Here is a 17,839-nt window from a genome sequence, read left to right as displayed (position 1 = left end):
AGGAACCCTTTTCCCCACGTTTACCTGAGAAGCCGGCAGTCACTTTCTAATGAGACCCAGGAGTTGAAATAGCCCGGGTCTCAAAATCTCTCCAGCGAGTGCATTTCTTGACTGTTAATCTCCTGGATTTACCAATTTCCTTTGATACATAATCTACTTCAAATCTGTTGATTTTTCTTAAGCGTTAGAATGATTGAATTATTTAATTATTTGTTGGCAGTGCACCAGGAATGGAGGCTGTTTTTGGACTGGTATTTTTGCAGTGGTGGTGAGAAGACCGGTAGTTAAAGTGGTGAGGACTGCTCTTCCATTGCTATGGCTCCAGTGTCGGCTTCACTGTACTGATACTGAAATCAATGGAGTGAAAATTGGGCAGGTTCTCTAACAGGCTCACGGCCCACTCTCTTTCCCCCCCTCCCCCCACATAGATTACACTCCCCACCCAGCCGGTAAAGATGTAAATCTACCCCAATATGCTTATTAAAACATACAATATTTAACTTTTAAAAATATTTATTTAAATATTTGCAACTCCAGTTTTAAATGGGCTTGTTTTCGACCAGAAATTGGGCATCCCATCTCATTAGCTCAGCAACTAACCTGAAGTTTGTGGATTTTAGTCCCACACTTAATTTCTTTTCAGTTTTTTAGCTGATCCAGCAGATGAAGCATCTTGCAGACATCGGGTGTTCCATCCTGGGTAAACCCTGCATCCAGGGGAAAGAATTCATGGGGTAGATCTTGACTTTGTGTGATAGTGTGAAACGGGTGATAGCAAATCGGCAGCCAGTTTTACATCTCTCCCGATTCTTATTCCCATTAACTTCCATTTCTATAAACTTTTACACCATCGCACAGAGTCAGAATCTACCCCTATATATCTAACTTTCCCAACTGATTGCTACCTCCTTCCAGTTGATCTGTCAGTGGCATTAAAGCTGACCATGGTGAAGGCGGTACCTAGATTGTTATCTTCACTTTGATGGATGGAGTAATGGCAAGTGGCTTAGGAGACGAATGTAAATTGATAAATGGAAAAATAATACATTTCCAAAGGCAATGAAAGAAATTACAGTTTGCATTTTTTTAAATTGAATAGTTGAAGTCAGCTCGGCACTTCCAGTGGCGCTACAACCAACCGCTCCAATAGACTTACGAACTGACCTTCGAATGGCAATGCCAGCTGTGGACCCCGCCGCGAGGGAACACCAGTTACAGCAAGAACTACTCCTGCTGCAGCAGCAACAGCAGCTTCAGAAACAGCTTCTCTTTGCCGAGTTCCAGAAACAACATGACACCCTCACCAGACAGCACCAAGTCCAGCTCCAGGAGCACCTCAAGGTACTGCAGCTTAGAGCTCATCAAACTCAAGCAACATGCACTGCACATAGATGGAGAGATGAGCACCTGAATACTTAGAAATCTTTAGTGCTCACTGAGGTGAATGGAGGCATCTAATTACGTATGAGTATCTAAATGAAATAGATTTAATTGTTGTGCTCATCCAGATGGCTGAATAATATTTTATCTTGTCAGGTGGTTCACAATTAAATTCATTAGTGTATCGTCATGAAGGATAACATGGTCGATAACATTCTTGGGCTGTTCTTCATGTCAAGGCATTGCTAAATTCTTAATGGGAACAATGACACTATAGCTTGGATTTTCCTCTGCTATTCTGCCCCAAATTGGCGGGATAGTGACAGAAACAGTGGGAAAATGGGTCGGTAAAGATTATTCCCACCTGATGATGCCCTTTTTGGAAGGATGGGCTACTCAGGACCCAAATCCTTACTGTTGATCACAGTTGGCCTTTGATTATCGGGGGCCCAGTTCCTCCTTTAAGTTGAGATCTGCCTCTTCACTGCCTCTCACTACAACACCGCCCAGATTTTCCCAGTTAATTGTAGCAGGCTGCTGCTTTCTTGCTGGGGATCCCATAAGGAGCCCGCTTTGCATAAACAGCCCTGACCAGGAAAGTTGTGTCATGGTGGAGACAGTGCTGGGGCTGTGTTGACCCTCCTGGAGCATGAAAATGAAAATCCAGGCCCCTGTGTGCATACCAATGAAGATAAGTGACTCCCCTTGAATTGTTGATTCTCAATTCGGAGGCTTGGATAATCCTTGTTCAATAACTGATTTTGAGCTCCAACCCAATTGTTAAGAATAGGACACATCTTCACAAAACATTAAGATACTGTTCTGTGCTATTCCACTATAGTTAATTAACATCATTTGTGGTACTTAATATTTCCCTTGAGCAAGCAGCCATATTGGCATTTCTGATGTAACTGCAGGCTGGTAACATTGTAAAGAAGCTCAGCAGTTTCCAATATTATTTGAAGTCATGTTTTCTGACAATTATTTTCTGATTCCCACTTCCCCTCCCCACACTTTAGTTTTGAATTAAATTCTGAACTAGGAGACTGAACATTTTTTGATAGTTTTGGAACCAGACTGCTGTTCAGTAACACTTTAACTAATTCGATATTGTACTACTTGTCGCAAACTTCTAGCTGCATTAAACTTAACACAGCGGAGATCAATGGGTTACTGAGTTCATTGCTAAGTTCTTAAGAATGTGAGTTGTCCCACTGATAGTTTTGTCATTTATGAGTGTTGAGGTCTTGGAGTAGATTTTTAACTTAACACCCAGGCGTAAAAATAGTGTTTGTGGATTGGCTGCCCAATTTTCATTTCGATTGAATTCAATGGAAAATTTACCCTTTGAGTCTCACTGGATTCAATAGCCCACAGTTCCATATTGTACGTCTTCCATGTGGTAATTTAAAGAAGTGAAGGAGATAGGTTGCAACGGGTCTCAACTCCAACTATAGGAAGTGCCTGCTGTAGAGTAAATGTACACATTTACCTCTTCAAAAGGAAGTGCACTGATTAAAGAGCAGTATTAAGAGCTCCAAGTGGTTCATCTGTAGTTCCTGGTTCCTGGACTGTGTAACTCACAGTGATACTGTCATTTGGTTTCAGTTAAAATGTGACTCTCAACATTTTCTGAAAACAATTAAGTGATCATTGTTCAAGTCATGTTGGATTACCTTTTATCATGCTAAAACCAAAAAACCTACGATATAAAGCAGTAAATCATCCTAGCCAGGTAATTTATATTATTAAATGTGGTTTTCTCTCATTTTGTTCCTCTTCTTGAAAGCAAAGACTTTATATCCAGTCCATCCGGGAAGGTGGGACAACTTGGCTGTGGGTATTTTCATGACAGGAGCCAAAACATTCTACAGGTTTTATGATACAAGCAGAGTAATTTTGACAATGCAGCTCATCTATTCCCCCCACACCCCAAGATGAATCACCTCGTTGATGTATTGTGCTTCATCTTGCAGCCAAGTTGAGGACTGGTGAAAGTGAAGCTAACCCAGCCAAGGCAAATGAGCCTCAATGACTGGCAGCCCTGCAACCTGAACTCAGCAGCCTCTGGTTGAGATCCAACACTCGGCAGCTTGAGCCACCCCCTTGGCCAATCAGTCATGAGAAAGTTGTGAAGCTGATAGATTCTACTGTAATGTTTGTGTACTAAGAGCTGTTGTCTATGTTTGAAAGCAACAACAGGAACTACTAGCTGTGCAACACCAGCAGGAACTTCTGGAGCAGGAACGTAAACTGGATAAACAACGTCAGGAGCAAGAGTTCGGACGACAGCTACGGGAACAACACCTTCTGTTTCTTCGAAACAAAGAAAGGGGCAGAGAAAGTATGTACTTCACTCATTTAATCCAGACTTGCGTCAGCTGTGTGCTGTTCACTGTGCTTGAACAGATAATCTATCAAGGCCTTTTAGAGACAAATGTTGATTGTAACTGTTAAGCCAGCAACAATACTAATACCATGGAATATGGGTGATGCAAATATTAACTCACAGAGTGCTAATGGTCTGTGTACAGCTCTATTTTTATTGAAATAATTATTATTGGGAGAGAAGAACTGTTTCTTGTTTTTAATTGCTATTCACTATCCTTAGCCCTCATCTTTGAATTTTAAAACCAAACGCAAGTGAATACATGATCATGCTACTGATTGTAAGTGATGGAAGTGACCAGCAATACTCTGATATCTCAGTTGGTAAATGAGGCACCCAGTGTGGTACATAATCACAAATAATGAGGAGGATCCAGGCTTTAGATTTGATCCGTGCTGAGGTGTGCTACAATTGGACTCAGTATCTTTGGGTTAGAGAGGGGAAAAATCATCCAGAGTTCCTACCTCTGATCTCTATCCGTTGACTTACTGGAAGCTGACGCCTAGAATTTTTGCGGGGTTACTCCCGATCTCGATTGTTTATGTCGCTTCCCCAGAGACTCCACTGATAATCCATCCAATTTACAGCAGGCGATCAGGAAAATCCCATGAAAATTCCACCTCATATGTTTGTAGGCGTCAAGCGAAGATAGAACCAGACTTGGTTACCATGCCCCTCTATTGTTAATTAACTTGCCAACGCTTACTGTTCAGACTCACATAAAGGATGGCTACTTTGACAAGATACTAGATGGCTGCCACAATCTGTGGAACTGTACACCAGCATGAATCAGCAACTTCGGGAATTAGAATGGGGTGGGGGAGGGGGTGGTGAGAAAATACCCATTTGAATTCATCTTCTGTGGAGAACCAGCCTGTTGCAAACTCAAAGAAAGATTTTGAATATCAAGGGTAGAAATGATGGTGATATTATCATACAGATGCTTAACAGGCTCCTGGCAAATTCTTCTTTCCATTACCATCTATTAACATGGCAGAGAGAGGAATTGCCATGAGCATGTTAATAGCACCAGCAATAATTTCTGCCTTTATAGTTGGCTGACTTATTGCACACTCCAGCCCACTTGGAGAAATCAGGGTAGTTCTTCCTGCACTGCGGCTGCAATTGTTTCTCTCTTTCACCATTTGATCATAGAATGGTTACAGCGCAGAAAGAAGCCATTTGGCCCATCGAGCCGGTGCCGGCTCTTAGTAAGAGCAATCCAATTAGTCCCATTCTCCCACTCTTTCTCCGTAGCCCTCCAAATTTTTTCCCTTCAAGTATTTATCCAATTCCTTTTTGAAAGCCATGATTGAATCTGCTTCCACCACCTTTTCAGGCAGCACATTCCAGATCATCACAACTCGCTGCATTAAAAAAGTTTTTCCTCATGTTGCCTTTGGTTCTTTTGCCAATCACCTTAAATCTGTGTCCTCTGGTTCTTGACCCTACTGTCAATGGAACAGTTTCTCTTTATTTACTTCATCTAAACCCGTCATGATTTTGAACACTTCTATCAATCTCCTCTTAACCTTCTCTGCTCTAAAGAGAACAACCCCAGCTTCTCCAGTTTATTCACGTAACTGAACTCCCTCATCCCTGTAACCATTCTAGTAAATCTGCACCCTCTCTAAGGCCTTGACATTCTCTCTTTGCCCCTCTTATTTCCTTTTTCACTTCCCCTCTGTACTTTATATATTCAGCCTGGTTGAACTAAAGCTAAGAGCACTGATCCAAGCTATTGGCAAAAACAAGCAGCTTTCACATATTACCAGAAGTCATAAAAAAATCTAAATACCGCATTGGCTGAAGGAAATTGTGCAACATTCACTGATATTTTTATCTTCTGGATTGGGGAGTTAAGTAGATAATTTATCAATGTTTCACTCGTTATGAAAAGGATGAGGGATATCCTGTCATAGTTATTTTCACTCATGGATATTGTGAAATGACTATAAACTTAAGAAAAAAAAGCTAGATAAAGGAGCAATTGAGAAATCAGTTTAGGCCATTCTATAGACATGAACATAATACCTTAACCATTTGCTGTGAAAAAAGATGAATGACACTTTGGGGGCGATTTTCATCTCACTACCACCCCTATTTTCCACGTGAATGTGGATGGAAATTTAAAATAAATGCACCGCTGACTTCTTGTCCAGAGCCCGTTCATTGCAATTTTCAAACAGGTCTTGATTTAGGTGGCCAGTAGTCCTGCCCGAAATAGAGAGGAGCCTCATTATAATATTTGAATCAGGGTCCAAAGGTGCATTTAGGACCCTGATGCAATTTTGGTGTTCCAGCGGGTGAAGGCTTTTGTGAGGCCAGAAGGTGCATGAATGCTCCTCCGAGCTCCCCCCATCCCTGGGATTACTTCTCTTATCCCTTTAATCGTAAACCTCTGGCTTGGCTCTGTGAAGGAGCTGTCAGATTTCCTGCCCCGTTCAGCGAGCTGCCTGTTAACGCTTATTCGGTGCCGGCAGCTTGCCGCGCATATTGAGATGAGGCCCGACCACGGACGTGGATCAGGCCTTCCGTTGACATCATCGGGCAGGTGGAGCGGGCACCCTGCCCACCGCCCACTCAGTGAATGCCAACACCAAAATCACCCCCTTCTCTTAATTACTTTGAGAAGAAGAAAAATCTGTTACAATAATCCCCTAATGTATATGTGAAAATGTATATAATTGTAAAAATAATCAGTATTGTTTTTTGTTTATTATTCCAATTCTGTCCCTTCCCCTCCAAAAGGCACTAATTGATATTGGGGTACATCCATGGATTCCAGCAGCCAGACGAGCTCCCTCAGGCAGCTATTTTTCAAATACAAAAGCCAATAAGATGTTGGCACTCTTGTTAGGAACAATTCCACAACCTACATTTATCTTTGATTTCTTATTTTATTAATAAAATAACTTGGTTGTTAAAAGTAACATTACTGACATGCAAATTGTGCATACCAGCTCACCTAGCACAGCAAGGGAAACTTTAGCAAACATCAATAGTTGCACAACATGAAACAATCTACAGTTCAAAGTTAGACATCACACAGTGATTCTGATATGTAAACAGTGCTGCCAGGAAACAATTTAAGTATAAATCAGTTCCAAATGCCCTATCCTGGTACATGCTTTCAGTCAGTACTCAGTAGGAAAAGGCCAGCTACTGATGCCAGCAAAAGCTATTGTAAATAACTAACAAATAGTTATATGACGACAATAAAAACTTTGGATCAAGGCTGCGGTGGTTTCACGGTAGGTATGTGCTGCCTTAACTTTACTAGTACTGATCTATGTAAAGCAGGAACTGAACAACTGAACCAATGCAAAACATGCCTTTAGGGGACTATACAGTTCTTTGAAGTTTCTACACTTGTTGAAAGGGGTCAGTACATAGACCCCAATAGGGATCCACGTATTACCTAAGCACAGTTTAATTTAGTTTATGGTTCGCTCATTCCCAACATCAGTTAGCTTCTGTTTCTGTTTGGCTAAGATATTGTTGTTAAATCAACAACAGATCTGGCATTTCCAGGCGGTCCCTGTATGCAACAGGAACCTTATTTGTAAGGAGAATGTGAACAGTATATGGATATAGATGCAGTGTAGTTGCAATAAACTCAAAGGGGCGTGTTAAGTTTTAGAACATCTCACACCATTTTATCACTTGTTAGCACCTCCCGGCACGGTGATCTCTGGTCTGTTGAATCCCATGTATAACACCCACCCTGTACAAACGGGCACTCTCTATTTTTGCCACATGATAGTAAAAATACCACAGTCTCTTTGCAAAGTGGTTCAAGCAAAGCAGACCTGCAATTATCAGTGGTCTGAAAGACAGTGGTTCTGAAATTCCCTCTGAGTGCATGGACTGTACAGGATAACAGGGCACTACAGTTAGCCTCAGTGCCCTTTAGGGTAGGGACCTGCCAGATAAGCCACAGTTAGGCTTTTCTGGTCTTCTACATTTCTATGTTCCCATAAAGGGAAGAATCAGTTCTGATTGCTACCCATGACTCCGGCTGGAAAGTGCATGTATGTGGAAGTCAGGTAAGGACAGGGATGGACTCAACTGTGATGCCCCACACAATCGACTAGCTTGCTGACATCCAGCCCAGGCTCACATGTGAAAAGCAACCATTTGAACCAGACACTGGAGGGATGTTGGCAGTTGGGAAACTAGCCCAGCAAGGAAAGGGAAAGAAAATAAAATGATTCAAGTGGAACCAGGGCAAAACCTGAAGTATCTGGTCCCCTCTACATCCAGAGGCAGTATAAACTTGGTTATTGAGCCAGAATTTGCTGTAGCAGGGTATCTTAACGGCATCTACCATTAGTTAGACTTGCCCTGCACTCTTCAGCTCAAAACATTTTTGATTGGCAGTAATTAACACATATCAAGTCATTAAAGGATACTTACGCTTGCAATAACAAGACTTAAGTTTCTGTGGCGAGTTTAATGGGCAATTAAAGGGCAAATATAGCAAATTCCAAAACAAAAGGGGAGGCTAAGGGCAAGATGCTGTTTTTGCGAAGCTAACGGCAGAGCGGCGCAACTCGGACAGCAACTTTTGGATATTCACATTTAACTGCGCATCTGTTCCTCCCCTGAAGTTGCTGTACCATTTACCCACAAATAATGGCGAGCGCCATTCGCCTTGCCATTACTTTGACAGCAAATTTTAGCCCAGTATAAACTGCCAAATGGCTGCTACCAGCTAGAAGTTAATGTTTACAAATGCTGAACTGTGTCAAATATAAAAGAAGTTACTAAAATGAGAATACCAGTACATCAATTATCTCTGATCCTATTGTCAGCTTCTTTGTATATCTGTTAAATTCTGCTGATAATGGGAGACCAGTCAGAGTCAGGGCTGCCAGTATATATTTTTTTCTTCACCCACCTCCATTCTGCTGCTGTCAGCTGGGATCTGCAGGCTCCAAACTCCCCTGTGCATCTGCTCACAATTCCAGCGGCTGGACCCAAGAGAGCCAGCCAAAAAACTCTGAACTGATGGCAACTAGAAACTCCCTGGCTACAGAGATGACTGCTACATTGCCTTTCAGGGTTTCTGCTGCCAGTCTGTGCAACACTGATTTCAGTAGAGCCACCATCTTTAAAGTCAGTAGCAAGCCTGCTCATTTAAGTGTGCTCCTGTGCTGGCATGTCTAGTGTAGCTGAGTGTAACATTAGCTGATAACCAGCTGGCGTTATATTCCACATTAGCACCGCTCATTGGTATAACAGTGCATTTTAGTAAGCAGCCTTAAGCCGGGAGCTTCACAGTGCTGATATCAGCACTGAACATATCCTGCTTTTAGCACTCATCTCTGTAACTGGGGTCCTATGGATGGGTTTGGGGGAGACATTTTGGTTGCCTCTCAAGTCTAGTTACTGGATTTGCGGGTAAGCGCATGAGGGAATTTTGAACTAGCAGTTTAAATGTGCCAACCAACACCAGGTGATATTGCTGACAGGAGCAGAGTAGTTGGAGGAGTGCTGCTTGAAATATCAATTATCCAATAATATCCGGCAGCACAACACCCTCCATTACGCCCAATTACTGTGTTTCCACTGCACTATAAAAATACATTTAATAAGCAAGCAGTTGTACTCTAACAACAATTGTTCAATAAACCCGTAAATGCAGAACAATAACCATTTTATAAATGATTGCTTTTCTCCATCATGCATTATTAATTTCTAATAAACATTGTTTATAAAGCAATTGAAAATATGTTGCGACTGCATTGATTTTGCTATCTATGGGCTATACTTCTTAATCCAGAACCAATTTCAGTTAAGAATATAAGAAATAAGTGCAGGAGTAGGCTATACAGCCTCTCTAGCCTGCTCTGCCATTCAATAAGATCATGGCTGATCTTCGACCTCAACTCCATTTACCCACCCAATCCCCATAATCCCTTGATTCCCTTAGATTCCAAAAATCTATCAATCTCAGCCCAACGACTGGACATCCACAGCCCTCTGGGGTAGAGAATTCCAAAGATTCACAACCCTCTGAGTGAAGAAATTTCTCCTCATCTCAGTCCGAAATGGCCAACCCCTTATCCTGAGACTGTGACCCCTAGTTCTGGACTCTCCAGCCAGAGGAAACATCCTCTCAGCATCTACCCTGTCAAGCCCTCTTAGAATCTTATACGTTTCAATGAGATCACCTCTCATTCTTCTAAATGTCAGAGAATATAGGCCCATTCAACTCAACCTCTCCTCAAAGGACAACCCTCTTATCCCAGGAATCAATCTAGTGAACCATTGTTTCATCCCCTCTAAGGCAAGTATATCCTTCCTTAGGTAAGGAGACCAAAACTACATAGTACTCCAGGTGAGGTCTCACTAAATCCCTGTACAATTGCAGTAAGACTTCCTTAGTCATGTACTTCAACCCCCTTGCAATAAAGGCCAACATACTATTTGCCCCTTTATTGCTTGCTGTACTCTGACAGATGCAGGTTTTTGAGTAATCACTCTATAGTTTAAGGAAAAGATAAAACGTGTAATTAAAATTTTTATAATGTGTCAGGCACTCTGAATTAAAGGATAACATTTTGAAAAGTTTGCTGGCAAACACTTCTATAAATGTTTCATAATCTTTATTACAAATTATTGTAGTTAGTGAAACGCGATACAGTGCAATTGATTTATGCTAATCATAAAAATGTAGATGACAATAGTGCAATACTGTGCCTAATAAACAAGCTGTTATAACAGTAATATTGGAATAAACCTGTAAATAAATATATAACTACAATTATAATTTATAAGTGATTGATAAAGTTGTGTAATATGCATTGATAGTGAGCTGATAATCAGACTATATTTACAAATTTACTAACATATTACTATTGAAAATTGGGGTCTGCCGAGGTACCTGCTCAGGTTCAGCAGTGTCAGCCGTTCCTTTAAGTGGACTGTGCATCTTACTTTTATGGGCGTTGACTCGCACTGCCCTATATTTATTTGTATTTTAGTGTAGCCGGGGGGTGGGGGGGGACTGTATAATAATAGTACCATCATGTGACCAGAACTGGAGAGTCGTGTCTTTCGCAATTGCCCCCATGTGCTTCTCCAATCTTTCTGAAGGCAGGCCATGAAAACACGAGGCCAAGAAATTGCTTGGAGCTGTACCTGTTCTGCCACTGTTATTTTGTCATAAATGTGGCGGAAACCTCATTTGCACGTGTAAACAGTGCTTTGGCTGCACTTTTAACTTTTGCCAAAGTAATGTTTTTTTTTATTCATTCATGGGATGTGGGCGTCGCTGCCGAGGCCAGCATTTATTGCCCATCCCTAATTGCCCTCGAGAAGGTGGTGGTGAGCTGCCTTCTTGAACCGCTGCAGTCCGTGTGGTGATGGTTCTCCTACAGTGCTGTTAGGAAGGGAGTTCCAGGATTTCGACCCAGCGACGATGAAGGAACGGCGATATATTTCCAAGTCGGGATGGTGTGTGACTTGGAGGGGAATGTGCAGGTGGTGTTGTTCCCATGTGCCTGCTGCTCTTGTCCTTCTAGGTGGTAGAGGTCGCGGGTTTGGGAGGTGCTGTCAAAGAAGCCTTGGCGAGTTGCTGCAGTGCATCCTGAGGATGGTACACACTGCAGCCTCTGTGTGCCGGTAGTGAAGGGAGTGAATGTTTAGGGTGGTGGATGGGGTGCCAATCAAGCGGACTGCTTCATCTTGGATGGTGTCGAGCTTCTTGAGTGTTGTTGGAGCTGCACTCATCGAAGCAAGTGGAGAGTATTCCATCACACTCCTGACTTGTGCCTTGTAGATGGTGGAAAGGCTTTGGGGAGTCAGGAAGTGAGTCACTCGCCGCAGAATACCCAGCCTCTGACCTGCTCTCGTAGCCACAGTATTTATATGGCTGGTCCAGTTAAGTTTCTGGTCAATGGTGACCCCCAGGATGTTGATGGTGGGGGATTCGGCGATGGTAATGCCGTTGAATGTCAAGGGCAGGTGGTTAGATTCTCTCTTGTTGGAGATGGTCATTGCCTGGCACTTATCTGGCGCGAATGTTACTTGCCACTTATGAGCCCAAGCCTGGATGTTGTCCAGGTCTTGCTGCATGCAGGCTCGGACTGCTTCATTATTTGAGGGGTTGCGAATGGAACTGAACACTGTGCAGTCATCAACAAACATCCCCATTTCTGACTTTATGATGGAGGGAAGGTCATTGATGAAGCAGCTGAAGATGGTTGGGCTTAGGACACTGCCCTGAGGAACTCCTGCAGCAATGTCCTGGGGCTGAGATGATTGGCCTCCAACAACCACCACCATCTTCCTTTGTGCTAGGTATGACTCCAGCCACTGGAGAGTTTTCCCCCTGATTCCCATTGACTTCAATTTTACTAGGGCTCCTTGGTGCCACACTCGGTGAAATGCTGCCTTGATGTCAAGGGCAGTCACTCTCACCTCACCTCTGGAATTCAGCTCTTTTGTCCATGTTTGGACCAAGGCTGTAATGAGGTCTGGAGCCGAGTGGTCCTGGCGGAACCCAAACTGAGCATCGCTGAGCAGGTTATTGGTGAGTAAGTGCCGCTTGATAGCACTGTCGACGACACCTTCCATCACTTTGCTGATGATTGAGAGTAGACTGATGGGGCGGTAATTGGCTGGATTGGATTTGTCCTGCTTTTTGTGGACAGGACATACCTGGGCAATTTTCCACATTGTCGGATAGATGCCAATGTTGTAGCTGTACTAGAACAGCTTGGCTGGAGGCGCAGCTAGTTCTGGAGCACAAATCTTCAGCACTACAGCTGGGATGTTGTCGGGGCCCATAGCCTTTGCTGTATCCAGTGCACTCAGCCGTTTCTTGATATCACGTGGAGTGAATCGAATTAGCTGAAGACTGGCTTCCGTGATGGTGGGGATATCGGGTGGAGCCCGAGATGGATCATCCACTCGGCACTTCTGGCTGAAGATGGTTGCAAATGATTCAGCCTTGTCTTTTGCACAAATGACTTCGCCATCATTGAGGATGGGGATGTTTGCAGAGCCTCCTCCTCCTGTTAGTTGTTTAATTGGAGCAGGAGTGGCTCAAAAGCCTTTCTGTGGAAAAATGGACAAAAGATCCCAAAATATGACATATTTCCCTCTCCCAGGGTAGGTCCCTCATGTGTTAGCCCTTTGGCTCACATAAAAAGATCATGTGCTCCTCATTAAATGCGCCTGCACGGCTGACAATCCTCCCAGCCCCCAGAAGCCCCTGAGATGCATGGAAACCTGCCTAAAGGATGTGCATTTCCTGTTCCTGCTCCTCTGACCCCTTGTGCAGTGGGGTATACCTGCGGCACATGGCAGGCTGCGAATTACCTGTATGGTCCTGCAGCTGGACCACTGTCCACCCCAGCTTCATCTCCAGCTGGGACAGCATCTAGGTGCTGCTCTTGGGTTCTGCCAGTGGCTGCCCCTGCTGTCCATTCATCACCTTGCTGAAGTCGTCACACCCAATTACTTGCTTATCCTCATGCAACATGGCAGCATATCAAGTGGCCTCCTACGTCTCCCTCATTAATGACTGGAAAGCGAAGGCACAACAGTCTACGCAGCTCTTTGCCGTTTGATGTTAAGAGATAGATTTCCGGAAACAATACCAGATAATTTAATCTGGTTACTTGATCAAAAATGTAAACTGGGCAGCTGGGCACATGTGCTGTTTATCCTGTGGCCTGGAGCAAAGGGAAGCCATTACACAGGAGGGGACCAGATGCTTTGTGTTGTCCCACTAAGTGAGCCAGCTGTTCGGCCCAGGCTGGAAAGCGGTAACTAAAAAGATGTCAGAGATCTGAAGAGAATGAGGCCTGCGCCTAGAAATCTGGCCACACAGCTCCCGTTTTTCTGGCCTGATCCGATTTCTAGGCTCAGGTGTTTTAAATGTGGCAAAGGAGGCCACAAGGTAAACCACTGCCAAACTCTTAGAAATCCTGTGATGTAACTGAGGCCACAAGATGATCAGCACTTGCAACTCCTTTGCTTTCCAGCCACATCTGGAGTTTAATAATAATTTCTCTATAAGCATTGATTTCAATGGAATAAAAATTGGGCAGGTTCTATAACCTGAAGTTGAGGTTGAAGATCAGCCATGATCTGATTGAATGGTGGAGCAGGCTCGAGGGGCTGTATGGCCTGCTCCTGCTCCTATTTCTTACGTTCTTGTATTCTTATAACAGGCAGGCAATCCGTTCCGGCAGATTACCACCCAGACAGTGAAGATGAATATTTCTTAAATTTCTGCCTGTACCTGTCAGGCATTAAATAACAAACCATAAGAATAACATGCTTGACAATATTGTGGAACATACTTTTGGCAATATTGACATAAAAAAACACCCCCCACTTTACAACTTGGATTAAGATTTGATTTAATAAATAGTGAACCCCAAGTTCTGCCATCCCACTTACTGGACTCACTTCCAATGGACAATGATACAAAATAAAGATCACACCATGCTTCAGTGACTTTTAACTATACTCCAACATTTCTACCCTCTAATTCTTGGTGAAGGCTCTCTCTACTTTCTACCGGACTGTCTGACTCTGTACGTGACTCTATGTTTTATCTACCATGTTCACAGCCAGAAAGAGATCAAAGGCTCTCCAGCACAGTAAGTGTGAGATGTTTGCCAAATGCTGAGACAGGCTGACAAATTGCTTATTATTTACAGTCTATGGGGAAGCAATAGCAAAGCTAGCTTATTAGTATCTTAACTATCTATTATCCCTGAGCCATTTTTAAAACTTGTGTGAATATACCATGCTTTAAGCCATGTTTAAAGATAACTCTTTCCCCCCCCCCAACAGAAACTTTTCTGTTGAAAAGTGTTTAAAAGAACCTAAAATGTGACAATTACTAAATAACATATTTTTTCAGGTGCAGTGGCCAGTACTGAGGTCAAACAGAAACTTCAGGAGTTCCTGTTGAGCAAGTCAGCAAAAGAGTCTCCATCAAGTGGACAGAACCATTCCTTCCCTCAACACCCCAAGCTCTGGTATATGTACGTGTCATCATCCAATTAATAGCTTTTATGTTTTTGCAGCAAAACTGCTACTTTGATTGAATTACAATATTCAGAAATCGGATTAGATATGTAAATCCTGGGCAACGTGTTGGCATAAGTTTCAGTCATCTTTTAATTATAATGTTCCTTGTTCTGAGTATGGCCCACTAGGCCAAAACAAGACATTGGTCTTGCTGGACTAATTGGTGGTGTCAGGTTCAAGAATTTATTTTAATGAAATGAAAGATAAAAATCCACTATATAATGGAGTAATTTTCAGCATCCCCAAACAAAGTAAGAAATAACTTGTATTTATATTGTGCCTTATTACATCTCTCAGGATGTCCCAAAATGTTTCACATACAGTGAATTACTTTGAAGTGCTTTATAGTTGAAAGTGGTGCTCATTTTGCACACAACAAAATCCCACAAACTGATATGAAATGAATGATAAGTTAATCTGTTTTAGGTAGAGGTTGAGGGAGGAATGTTGGCCAGGGCAACTCCCTTTTCTCTGAATAATGCCATAGGATCTTTAATGTCTATCCGAACAGACAAACAGGACCTTGATTTAACATCTCATCTGAAAGACAGCACCTCCAGCAATGCAGCACCCCTAAGTATTACTATGAGATGTCCTGGAGTGCAATTTGAACCCACAAACTTATGATTCAAAAGTGAGAGTGCTATCAATTGAACCAGGATTACACTTAATTCCTAATTCAGTATCTGAAGAATACCTCGAGCTCCACCAATGATTCCCTCTAACTACAGCTGTCCAAAACAAAGTTGCTTGTGGGATGATTTGCACTGAGAATGCCAAAATTTTTAGTCATTGCTTTATATCTTAATGTCATTGTTACTATAATAAAAAAAAATCCCTCATTGGTAACTGAATAGAATGTTAAAGGCTAAGTGTCGTAGTGATTTTTGTATTCCTTTCTTCTCTTGGATTATTAAACATAGTGAAAACCTAACTGAGTTATCTTCCTATCACATTGAGAGGAGTAAACATACAATAAAAGGTGTTGTTTGTTCATCCTCTTTTGCCTTTTGACATGATAACACATTTCTTGTTATGCTGCGACTGCTATCATGCTATATCATCAGACTAAATCATTTATTGCTCTATTGCTGAATTCTGCAGAGACCTATTGTTAACGTGGTATTATATAATAGCTTGTAATGCCAATGATGTGGTGTCGTGTGAGCTACAGAAGTATAGCAACCTACTTCTGTTTCTAATTTTCCATGTACCTTTTCTTCTGTTGTATATCATTTTAATATATTAGTAGATCTCCTGTGGTTTTGCTGACGGGGGAAAACATTTTCTTTCTTCCTATAACTGTCTTTGTTCTATTTGCTAATTTTTTCCAGTTACCTCACTCTGTCTATCTGTTTGCCTCTACTTTTTCTGTCTGTCTGTCTCTTTCTCTGGTTTTTCCTCTTGCAAATTTTCTCGCTCTATGTCTCTCACTTTTTCTCTGTTTCAGTATGTTTTTCACCTTTTCCTTTTCCTCGCATTGTCCAAGAAGATGTGGAGCCAAAATCGAGACGCCAATCCTCTGGTAGCTGCAAAAATAATGTCATCTTTCCATTGATCTGAAAGAGGGAGCGGGTGTATTGGGGCTGGGAGGAAGGGATAGTTCGGGCAGGGGTTCATAGCTTGGAGGGGGGGGGACAGGAATGGAATTTAAAGAGCAGGGAGGCAATGGCTGGGGCTCGGATGATTGGGAGGCTGAGGTCTAGTGCTGGAAGGGAGCAGGAAGGTAAGGGTTTGGCCTAGGAAAAAGTGCGGCGGCCTGCAGCAAAAATGTTGCTATCTAATTTATCTTTCCATCGAGATGTTGTTCCATCTAGGACCTGACTTGAATAATCCCCACAGCAACAGCACTATATGTAAATCTCTTAACGCAACATGATTAAACCTGACACAGTTTGTATCTGCATCTATTCATCGGTACTGGGTGGAAATCTTGGGAACTTTATAGAATATCATTTGCTTTTGTGGTTTAACATAGGATAAACTTTGTTCGCTCCTCTCAAAAAATAAAAACTTTATCGTTAGGTACATTTGCTTTTCCAGTTAGCATTTTAGCAATAAATCAAATAATCATTGATATATTGAGGTAGATTTTGAACTTGCCGCTCGGGTATAAAATTGCACTGTGGTTCAACCGTCAGTTATAGACACTGCTTGATTTACATTGTCATTCATCTCAATGGAAATAAAAATCAGGCAGTTTCTATAATGGGCGGCCCATTTGAAATGCAAGTTGAAAATCTATCTCATTGTTGTCAGAAAGGGTCTATCAGCTGAAGAGCAAAGCAGAAGGCCTGGAGTCAGAGTACTTGGGTAGGGTGATCTGAACAGCAGAGTACTTGGACCAATAGTAATAAACACTGAGGCCACTGAGCGTAAGAGAGCAGGAATGAGGCAGGGTGTGGAGCAGCTAGGGACCAAAGTCTGTCACAGCGGGAAACTAAGCAGCAAGGAAAGTGGAGGCTTGGCAGAAGAAGAGGGACAGTAGTAGAGACTGGGCCTGCAGGTTCTTTTAAATAAATACTGGCTCTGCCTGACAGCAAGCAGGAGGGCAAGACTAAGACAAGGTAGGGAGTGAGCAGTAGTAAAAACTGAAAGACTATCACAGAATGAGAGGCCTGTAGGCAGAGTGGAGGCCCAGGAGGGACGTCGAGCAGAAGTTGCAGGAGAAAGATTAATGAGTGAAGTTGAGCTCTGCTAAGTGGGATACCAGCAGGAACTAGCAAGATGGCACACAATGAAGATTCACTCTGCTGTCTGTATCCTAACTCGCACTAAGTCCTATTCACCCATCACCTCTGTGCTCGCCAACCTACACTGGCTCCCAGTCCAGCAAAGCCTCGATTTTAAAATTCTCATCCTTGTTTTCAAATCCCTCCATAGCCTTGCCCTCCCTATCTCTGTAACCTCCTCTAGCCCTATAACCCTCTGAGATCTCAGCGCTCCCCCAATTCTGGCCTCTCGTGCATCCCCAGTTTTCATCGCTCCACCATTGGCAACCGTGCTTTC

The 17,839-nt window shown here is 42.7% G+C and overlaps 1 protein-coding gene across 8 annotated transcripts in view; it reads left to right on the top strand.

Annotated features, from left to right (window-relative positions):
- Positions 1 to 17,839, top strand: part of LOC137340905 (histone deacetylase 9-like) — a 641,963-nt gene that overhangs the window by 316,266 nt on the left and 307,858 nt on the right. For all 8 annotated transcript variants that reach the window (XM_068003748.1, XM_068003726.1, XM_068003718.1 and 5 more), the window contains 3 exons: positions 1,100 to 1,341; positions 3,574 to 3,724; positions 14,661 to 14,784. In XM_068003748.1, the coding sequence (XP_067859849.1) occupies positions 1,100 to 1,341; positions 3,574 to 3,724; positions 14,661 to 14,784 (517 nt within the window). The remainder of the gene's footprint in view (positions 1 to 1,099; positions 1,342 to 3,573; positions 3,725 to 14,660; positions 14,785 to 17,839) is intronic.

The sequence above is a fragment of the Heptranchias perlo genome, chromosome 2 (assembly GCF_035084215.1).
Source record: "Heptranchias perlo isolate sHepPer1 chromosome 2, sHepPer1.hap1, whole genome shotgun sequence".
NCBI lineage: Eukaryota > Metazoa > Chordata > Chondrichthyes > Hexanchiformes > Hexanchidae > Heptranchias > Heptranchias perlo.
The sequence above is the reverse complement of the archived record's forward strand: the minus strand, read 5'-3'. Positions and strand labels throughout refer to the sequence as shown.